The 10,851-nt window shown below is 49.5% G+C and overlaps 1 protein-coding gene across 1 annotated transcript in view; it reads right to left on the minus strand.

The window, feature by feature from the left end:
• Window positions 1-1,960, minus strand: part of TMCO1 (transmembrane and coiled-coil domains 1) — a 38,641-nt gene extending 36,681 nt beyond the window's left edge. Inside the window, exon 1 of the mRNA XM_075322106.1 lies at window positions 1,669-1,960. Within this exon, the coding sequence (XP_075178221.1) occupies window positions 1,669-1,882 (214 nt within the window). The 5' untranslated portion in view covers window positions 1,883-1,960. The remainder of the gene's footprint in view (window positions 1-1,668) is intronic.
• Window positions 1,961-10,851: the final 8,891 nt, after the last annotated feature.

The following is a 10,851-nucleotide window of genomic DNA, read 5'->3' on the forward strand; positions in this document are numbered from 1 at the left end:
GACCCGTTGCTGTCAGGAGAGTCGATGCAGCTGCACACTCTGATGCGTGTGCGGCTGCCGTCATGCGAGTATATGGTCGTGTGAGCGCACCATAAGCTGGAGTCACAGTTGCAATGCGAGACTCCTGCAAGTGTGACTCCGGCCTTATGGTGCGCCCACACGAGTCTCTCATCGCATCACCCGGCAGCCGCACACTCTCCTTACAGGTGCGGGTCAGCTGCATGTATTTCTGTGTGTGCGCGGCTGCTGGGTGATGCGATGCGAGTGTGACTCCGGCCTTATTCTGATACACAGCCATGATAAAGCAGACAGCTGGGGGCTGCAGCCTGTAACTGTGGGCTTTATCTGTGCTGGTATCAGAATACAGGGACCCTGCGGCGATTGTTTTATTTATTCATTTATTATTATACCACGATACTGACCCGCAGACATTTGCGCTGCTTTTTCCGCCCAACCGGCCGTCCTGGCGCCTGTGATTGGTTGCAGTCAGCTGCCACTCAGGGTGGGGGCACGTCTAACTGCAACCAATTACACGTGCCCTGGGCGGGGAATGCAGTGAATATTCAATGAGGGTTAATTTTCAGCTCCAGAAGAGAAAGTGTGACCTGGAATCAGCTTGCCACCATGAGTCAGTCGCACACAAGTGAGACCACACCAGGCCACTTAAAGGGAACCTGTCGCCGGTTTTTCAGCCTATAGGCTGCGGCCACCCCCAGTGGGCTCTTATATACAGCATTCTAACATGATGTATATAAGAGCCCAGGCTGTGCTGTATAACAAAAACCACTAACCTAATGGCCGCGCTGCAGTGGAGTTGGGCATATGTGCGTCTGTTCTCCAGTGCTGCCGCCTCCTCGTTCAGTCATCTTCGTCCTCCTTCTGAAGCATGTGTGCATAATGCGTCCCTACGTCATACACACTTGCCGGTCCCACGACAATACTTTGATCTGCCCTGCTCAGGACCTCAATGCTGGCGAGTGTGAACGACGAAGATGGACGAAAAAGGCGGCGCTGGCACCAGACAACAGAGACGCCCATCTGACTAGAATCCACCGCAGCACAACCATTAGGTATTATAAAGTGATTTTTAGAGGTGAGCGGACTTCAAATAATCCGGGTCCAGCGGAGAGAGAGAAAAGAGAAAAGAAAAGAAAAAAAAACGAAACCGGATCGTGCAGCCGAATTCCCGGGTCCAGGTAAGACCCGGATCGGTCGCTGAAACCGCGCGGATCCAGATTTTTAAAGTTCAGGTCCGCTCAACATTAGTGATTTTTACATTCTACACAGCGTCCTGGGCTCTTATATACAGTATGTTAGGATGCTGTATAGCAGAGCCCACTGGTGGTGGCAGCAGCTTATAGGGCCCAAATCTGGTGACAGGTTCCCTTTAATGTAAAGAGCAGTGGATGCTGGGAAGAGGGACTCACAAATCCAGGCCAAAGGCCACAGATCGCTGACCTGGCGGGAGGAGAACACATCCCTCAGCTGTAAATGACAAGGAGCTGACAGCAGCGCTGCCGGGTCACCCATCTCTCCTGCGGCCTATACATGATGGCTGCCGGGGCGCACCGCTAACAACATGCGAACACTCCGCCGCAGCCATCTGAGCCCCTCACACCCGTCACACGGCTTACTCAGCAGACGGCGAGCCCTCCATACACAGAGGACCTGGCGATGGAATGCTGGGAAGCCCGGGGCCCTTATACACCCGCAGGGCCTCGGTATAGTGTGGGGTCCCGTACCCTATGTGTGGCCCCCGGCGCAGCAGCCTGTGATGATAGGTGGCTGCACTCCGCCGTTGTGCGTGCTCACCCTCCGCCAGCAGCGCCGTGCACACCGAGATGAACACGATCAAGACGGTGTCCGCGAACATCGTACTCATGGTCCGGTAGAGGCTAGAACGGAGTAGAAATTTGGAGGAGGAGTGATTTCATGATGTCACCGGAAAAGGCGGGGCCTCATCAGTGCCGTGCAGAGCTGCGGGCGAGAAGCAGCACGGTAGAGGCTAGATCGCAGGAGGGGGAGGAGTGATTTCATGAAATTGTGATGTCACCGGAAGGGGCGGGGCCTCCTCAGTGCCGTGGTGATTTGTGGGTGGTAAGCAGCAGGGTTGCGTCTAGAATGGAGTTGATCTATTGAGGATCTCTCTCCCTCAAAAAATCACCTCCAATCTAGACAGCTCCTCATAGAAACCACTGGAATGGAGCGAAGCTGAAGTTGGTTTCTTATTCGTCAGTTTCTTATTCGGCAATTTTAGTTTTTTCAATTTTTTATGCATTTATCAACAAAAATAACACATCACAATAATAAAATACAATGCACTGATGTGCCCTAATATACATACACTCAAAACCAGCTGCGAAAATTATACAACTGGAAAAAAAAATGGGCATCAAAGTATGTTAGTGAAAGGGTAAAATGGCTTTGGGCCACTGATCTAACACCACAATTGCATATCTAGTGATGCCCCTGATCAAACTCAAGTGACTCCAGCCTGGCCCAAAGGGGTTCTGGGCATCAAAACTGGCATCAAAGTGGGCACACAGCCAATTTTCACAGATTTGAATAAGTAACTGGTGTTTTTGAGGGGTTAAATGGCTTTGGGCCACTGATCTCACACCACATTTACATACCTAGTGATGCCACACATCAAATTCAGATCACTCCAGCCTGGCCCAAACAGGTTCTGGGCATTCAGTGATCTGAATTTGATGTGTGGCATCACTAGGTATGTAAATGTGGTGTGAGATCAGTGGCCTAAAGCCATTTAACCCTTCAAAAACACCAGTTACTTATTCAAATCTGTAAAAAGTGGGTTTTGCTCACTTTGATGCCAGTTCTGATGCCCAGAACCTGTTTGGGCCAGGCTGGAGGGATCTGAATTTGATGTGTGGCATCACTAGGTATGTAAATATGGTGTGAGATCAGTGGCCCAAAGCCATTTAACCCCTCAAAAACACTGGTTACTTATTCAAATCTGTAAAATCTGGCCATTTGCCCAATTTGATGCCAGTTCTGATGCCCAGAACCTGTTTGGGCCAGGCTGGAGTGTTCTTAATTTGATGTGCGACTTCACTAGGTATGTAAATGTGGTGTTAGATTAGTGGCCCAAAGCCATTTAACCCCTCAAAAACACCAGTTACTTATTCAAATCTGTGAAAATTGGCTGTGTGCCCTCTTTGATGCCAGTTTTGATGCCCAGAACCCCTTTGGGCCAGGTTGGAGTGATCTGAATTTGATGTGTGGCATCACTAGGTATGTAAATGTTGTGTTAGATCAGTGGCCCAAAGCCATTTAACCCCTCAAAAACACCAGTTACTTATTCAAATCTGTGAAAAGTGGGTTTTGCCCACTTTGATGCCAGTTGTGATGCCCAGAACCTGTTTGGGCCAGGCTGGAGTGATCTGAATTTGATGTGGGGCATCACTAGGTATGTAAATGTGGTGTGAGATTAGTGGCCCAAAGGCACTTAACCCCTCAAAAACACCAGTTACTTATTCAAATCTGTGAAAAGTGGGTTTTGCCCACTTTGATGCCAGTTCTGATGCCCAGAACCTGTTTGGGCCAGGTTGGAGTGATCTGAATTTGATGTGTGGCATCACTAGGTATGTAAATGTTGTGTTAGATCAGTGGCCCAAAGCCATTTAACCCCTCAAAAACACCAGTTACTTATTCAAATCTGTGAAAAGTGGGTTTTGCCCACTTTGATGCCAGTTCTGATGCCCAGAACCTGTTTGGGCCAGGCTGGAGGGATCTGAATTTGATGTGTGGCATCACTAGGTATGTAAATATGGTGTGAGATCAGTGGCCCAAAGCCATTTAACCCCTCAAAAACACTGGTTACTTATTCAAATCTGTGAAAAGTGGGTTTTGCCCACTTTGATGCCAGTTGTGATGCCCAGAACCTGTTTGGGCCAGGCTGGAGTGATCTGAATTTGATGTGTGGCATCACTAGGTATGTAAATATGGTGTGAGATCAGTGGCCTAAATCTATTTAACCCCTCAAAAACACCAGTTACTTATTCAAATCTGTAAAATCTGGCCATTTGCCCAATTTGATGCCAGTTCTGATGCCCAGAACCTGTTTGGGCCAGGCTGGAGTGTTCTTAATTTGATGTGCGACTTCACTAGGTATGTAAATGTGGTGTTAGATTAGTGGCCCAAAGCCATTTAACCCCTCAAAAACACCAGTTACTTATTTAAATCTGTGAAAATTGGCTGTGTGCCCACTTTGATGCCAGTTTTGATGCCCAGAACCCCTGGGCAAGGCTGATGTCACTTGAGTTTGATTAGGGGCATCACTAGATATGCAATTGTGGTGTTAGATCAGTGGCCCAAAGCCATTTTACGCTTTCACTAACATACTTTGGTGCCCACTTTGATGCCCATTTTTTTTTCCAGTTTTATAATTTTCGCAGCTGGTTTTGAGTGTATTTATATTAGGGCACATCAGTGCATTGTATTTTATTATTGTGATGTGTTATTTTTGTTGATAAATGCATAAAAAACTGAAAAAACTAAATTGCCGAATAAGAAACTGACGAATAAGAAACCAACTTCAGCATCGTTAGAATGGAGTTGATTTTTTGAGGTCCTCATATATATGTGTGTATCTATATATATAATTGCCTTATTCTGTCTGTCTGTCTTGTCCAAAATTGTGTCCTTACGGTGACACAAAGCGGATTGGCCGCTGGGCTCGCCATGGCCCCGCCCCCCCGCACGGATTGGCCGCTCGCCCAGGCTCCGCCCCCACACGGATTTGCCGGCCGCTCGCCCAGGCTCCGCCCCCCACACGGATTGGCCTCTCGCCCCGGCACCCTGCACGTATTGGCAACTCGGCCACGCCCCGCCCCCCTCACGCAATGCACGCTCGCTCTGGCCCCGCACGCATTCCCCGAACCGACACAGAGCCACGACTCCCAGGTGAGTACTGTACCCCCGGGAGCCCACATCAGCGTACGCCGCCAACCCAGCCGACACATACCCTCGCATTGCTGGGGTTGCCGGCGTATGCTGGTGTGGGCTCCCGTGCGAGCGGCGGACGGGATACGCTGGTAACCATGGTAGCATAGTTACCAGCGCATCAAGGTCCTGCAGCGGCGGAACATACACACACGCACACACATAACAACAGACACACACACACACACATCAGATCACACTCTCACACACACATCACATCGCATCCACACACTCACAACATCCAGGGATATCGCTTGCTTCTCGGCGGCGATACTGTGCAGTGACCTTACAGGACCTGCCGGAGGATCACATGGCCAGAAGCATGTAGTATCTCCGGATGTTGTGAGTGTGAGCGCGTATGTGCAATATCGTCAGTGTGTGTGTGTGTGTGAGTGTATGCAATCGGGTGTGTGAATGTATGTGATCGGGGGTGTGTGTGTGTGTGTGTGAGTGTATGCGATCGGGTGTGTGTGAGTGTATGCGATCGGGTGTGTGTGTGAGTGTATGCGATCGGATCTGTGAGTGTCGGCAGAGGAGCACGGCGTGCTGGAGGAGGCTGGGAGGAGAGAGGCTGATTCTGGGGAAGGCTGGGAGGGGGAGGCTGATGCTGGGGGAGGTTGGGAGGAGAGAGGCTGATTCTGGGGAAGGCTGGGAGGGGGAGGCTGATGCTGGGGGAGGCTGGGAGGAGAGAGGCTGATGCGGGGGGAGGCTGATGCTGGGGGAGGCTGGGAGGAGAGAGGCTGATGCTGGGGGAGGCTGATGCTGGGGGAGGCTGGGAGGAGAGAGGCTGATGCTGGGGGAGGCTGATGCTGGGGGAGGCTGGGAGGAGAGAGGCTGATCCTGGGGGAGGCTGATGCTGGGGGAGGCTGGGAGGAGAGAGGCTGATGCTGGAGGAGGCTGGGAGGAGAGAGGCTGATGCTGGGGGAGGCTGGGAGGAGAGAGGCTGATGCTGGGGGAGGCTGGGAGGCGGAGGCTGATGCTGGGGGAGGCCTGAAGGAGGGAGGCTGACAGAAGAGAGGCTGATGCTGGGGGAGGCTGATGCTGGGGTAGGCTGGGAGGAGAGAGGCTGATGCTGGGGACAGAGAGGATGATGCTGGGGACAGAGAGGAGAGGCTGATGCTGGGAGGAGAGAGGCTGATGCTGGGAGGAGAGAGGCTGATGCTGGGAGGAGAGAGGCTGATGCTGGGAGGAGAGAGGCTGATGCTGGGGGCAGAGAGGCTGATGCTGGGGGCAGAGAGGCTGATGCTGATGCAGCATGGGGGATGGAGCACGATGGGGGGGTGCGCAGCATGGGGGATGGAGCACGTTTGGGAGTGCGCAGCTTGGGGGATAGAGCACGTTTGGGAGTGCGCAGCTTGGGGGATGGAGCACGATGGGGAGTGCATGGGGGATGGAGCACGATGGGGAGTGCGCAGCATGGGGGATGGAGCACGTTTGAGATTGCGCAGCATAGGGGATGGAGCACGATGGGGAATGCGCAGCATGGGGGATGGAGCACGTTTGGGAGTGCGCAGCATGGGGGATGGAGCATGATGGGGAATGCGCAGCATGGGGGATGGAGCACGATGGGGAGTGCACAGCATGGTGGATGGAGCACGATGGGGAATGCACAGCATGGGGGATGGAGCACAATGGGGAGTGCACAGCATGGGAGATGGAGCACGATGGGGAATGCGCAGCATAGGGGATGGAGCACGATGGGGAGTGTGCAGCATGGGGGATGGAGCACGATGGGGGGTGCGCAGCATGGGGGATGGAGCACGATGGGAGGTGCACACCTCCCCCCAACACACACACACACGAGCGCACTGCACAACACACCACACACACACTGGGAACCACAAACACCGCCCTACACAGACACCCACACACACAGACAACGCTGCACACACACAACACCCAACACACAAACACCGCGGCATACATAAATATACACACATACCGCACAACACACACATTGCACAAAACATACCTCCCCCAAAACACACCACACCCACACAAACCGCGCAACACACACACACACGTAACGCTACAGACACACAGCGCTCCACAAACAACGCAACACACACAACACACATACAACACCGCTCTCACCCCCCGCCACACCCAGACAACACCAAGAACATGTACAGCACCCTACACAAACACTTAGTAACTACACAACAACATATATATATATATATAATAAAAATCATACATGAACTACACAATACATAAATTCTAGAATACCCGATGCGTAGAATCGGGCCACCTTCTAGTATATATATATATACAGTTAGGTCCAGAAATATTTGGACAGTGACACAATTTTCGCGAGTTGGGCTCTGCATGCCACCACATTGGATTTGAAATGAAACCTCTACAACAGAATTCAAGTGCAGATTGTAACGTTTAATTTGAAGGTTTGAACAAAAATATCTGATAGAAATTGTAGGAATTGTACACATTTCTTTACAAACACTCCACATTTTAGGAGGTCAAAAATAATTGGACAAATAAACCAAACCCAAACAAAATATTTTTATTTTCAATATTTTGTTGCGAATCCTTTGGAGGCAATCACTGCCTTAAATCTGGAACCCATGGACATCACCAAACGCTGGGTTTCCTCCTTCTTAATGCTTTGCCAGGCCTTTACAGCCGCAGCCTTCAGGTCTTGCTTGTTTGTGGGTCTTTCCGTCTTAAGTCTGAATTTGAGCAAGTGAAATGCATGCTCAATTGGGTTAAGATCTGGTGATTGACTTGGCCATTGCAGAATGTTCCACTTTTTTGGACTCATGAACTCCTGGGTAGCTTTGGCTGTATGCTTGGGGTCATTGTCCATCTGTACTATGAAGCGCCGTCCGATCAACTTTGCGGCATTTGGCTGAATCTGGGCTGAAAGTATATCCCTGTACACTTCAGAATTCATCCGGCTACTCTTGTCTGCTGTTATGTCATCAATAAACACAAGTGACCCAGTGCCATTGAAAGCCATGCATGCCCATGCCATCACGTTGCCTCCACCATGTTTTACAGAGGATGTGGTGTTCCTTGGATCATGTGCCGTTCCCTTTCTTCTCCAAACTTTTTTCTTCCTATCATTCTGGTACAGGTTGATCTTTGTCTCATCTGTCCATAGAATACTTTTCCAGAACTGAGCTTGCTTCATGAGGTGTTTTTCAGCAAATTTAACTCTGGCCTGTCTATTTTTGGAATTGATGAATGGTTTGCATCTAGATGTGAACCCTTTGTATTTACTTTCATGGAGTCTTCTCTTTACTGTTGACTTAGAGACAGATACACCTACTTCACTGAGAGTGTTCTGGACTTCAGTTGATGTTGTGAACGGGTTCTTCTTCACCAAAGAAAGTATGCGGCGATCATCCACCACTGTTGTCATCCGTGGACGCCCAGGCCTTTTTGAGTTCCCAAGCTCACCAGTCAATTCCTTTTTTCTCAGAATGTACCTGTCACGCTCCCCGGGTCCCCTGCCCTGCTTCCCGGCTCCCCTGCCTCGCTCCCCGGCTCACCTGCCACGCTCCCCGGCTCCTCTGTTAGGCGTCCCCCGCTCCACAGCCTCCAGCCCCCATCACCTGCGGTGCCCAGGCGGCCCGGTCCCCGCTCCCGGCGCCCATCGGCAGCTCTGCTCCAGGCCGGCTCCCCTGCTTCCTATTCACCGTTCCCTGCCTTGGCTTCTGGCACCCGGGCCTCGCGCATGCGCATTAGGGCGCGCGCGCGGTCATTTACCCTCTCTTAAAGGGCCAGCGTCCACTGACAGGATATTGAACACACAGGTACAGGGTATAAAGGGGTTTAGTGTCCAAGTGGGCGGGGCCTGTTCTTCGTGTTTTCCTAAGCTAGGAGTCAGGTCTCCTTGCGTCTGCTGGTATACTTACCTATCTCTCTTCTAGAGCCGCTCCTGCCTCGCCATCCGGTCCTGACGATTCTCGAACCCCGAACGCTGACTGTCTGCCATCCCGTCAGTCCGTACCATCTCTGATCCCTGTGGTGACCCGTCCTCTCGCTCCATCGGTTCCGGAATCTGCCTGACAACATCTCGGCCTCCGAACCTGAGCTCCGTCACCCGGACTACCATCAGTGACTCCGTGGTCCCAGGGACTTCTCCACTCCACTCTTTTGAATGGACTGTCCTGCTACCTGTAGTGCTCCGGCTACCGGACCCCTTGCCTTCAGTAAGGTGTTCGGTCCAGTGGATCCACCTCCTGGGTCTGCCCGTCCACCTGGCCCTAACAGTACCCGACTGTTGATTTTGCTACTCCAAGCATGTCTGCTATCTCTCTGATGGATTTTTTCTTTTTTTTCAGCCTCAGGATGTTCTGCTTCACCTCAATTGAGAGTTCCTTAGACCGCATGTTGTCTGGTCACAGCAACAGCTTCCAAATGCAAAACCATACACCTGTAATCAACCCCAGACCTTTTAACTACTTCATTGATTACAGGTTAACAAGGGAGACACCTTCAGAGTTAATTGCAGCCCTTAGAGTCCCTTGTCCAATTACTTTTGGTCCCTTGAAAAAGAGGAGGCTATGCATTACAGAGCTATGATTCCTAAACCCTTTCTCCGATTTGGATGTGAAAACTCTCATATTGCAGCTGGGAGTGTGCACTTTCAGCCCATATTATATATATAATTGTATTTCTGAACATGTTTTTGTAAACAGCTAAAATAACAAAACTTGTGTCACTGTCCAAATATTTCTGGACCTAACTGTATATATATATATATATATATATATATATATATATATATATATACACACATATATAAATGCACACACATATATGCACACATAAATATACACACACATATATATGTAAACACACATATATATATGTGTACTTACACACATATAAATATACACACACATATATATTTATATATACATAAACATATATATACATGTATGTGTATACATGTATGTAAACATATACATGTATGTGTATACATATATATAGATAGATATATATACACACACACATAAATATAAACACACATATACCAGCTTTATAATCGTAATGATTTCATGACTACTGTTTTAATGCTTTCATGAATTGCTCAAGTTTTTAATGGAGCAAACATCCACACTTATATTTTTTATGTATTTCTATAGGGTAAAATTTCATTTTGAGTTTTACTTTACGCCCTCCAGTCCCAGCCTCGATAGCGACATTTTTGAAGAGTGGGTGGAGCCTGGTGGAGTGGGAGAAGCGTAAGGCCATGTGCCCACGGGAGATCGTACCTGCGGACTTTTCAGGTATTTCCGCAGGTTGACGCAGCAGCTCCCCGGAATACGCAGCTATCCATTGCTGTAGTATATCTGCAGAGTTTTTGCGGTAAACATGCAGAAACAGTACGGATTTTGTGCATTCCCGCCCTGTATCTCCATAGTGGAGGGGCGGGAATTCCGCAGATAATTCCTCATGAATAATGGACATACAGTTACGTGCGGTTGCGGGAAATCCGCAGCATTTTCCGGAGCCGCAAATAGTGCAGCATTGATACAGCACTCCCCAAATACCATAGGATAACATGGGGAGTTTCTGTACTAGCGTAACCACGCGGATTTATCTGGAAAATCAGCGGGTTTTCTGCTGCAAAATCCGCGGTTACTTTCTCCCTTGGGCACATAACCTAAGGCTGTGAGCACACAGTGCGTTTTTTGTTGCTGATTTGTTGCAGTTTGTAGCAAAAATCTGCATGTCTATCTTTATGCCAGCTATGGCAGCAAAGTTAATGTAAATGCTAACGTGTTTTGCGCACGTTATTTTTTTTTTTTTGCAGATTTGGTGCAATCTACAGCATGTGAATATTATTGTGTTTTCTCCTTCACTTTTTAGCCCTTCAACCCATTGACTACATTAAGAAAAACGTATGGCACCAAA

This window comes from Anomaloglossus baeobatrachus, chromosome 8 (genome assembly GCF_048569485.1).
Source record: "Anomaloglossus baeobatrachus isolate aAnoBae1 chromosome 8, aAnoBae1.hap1, whole genome shotgun sequence".
Lineage (NCBI taxonomy): Eukaryota > Metazoa > Chordata > Amphibia > Anura > Aromobatidae > Anomaloglossus > Anomaloglossus baeobatrachus.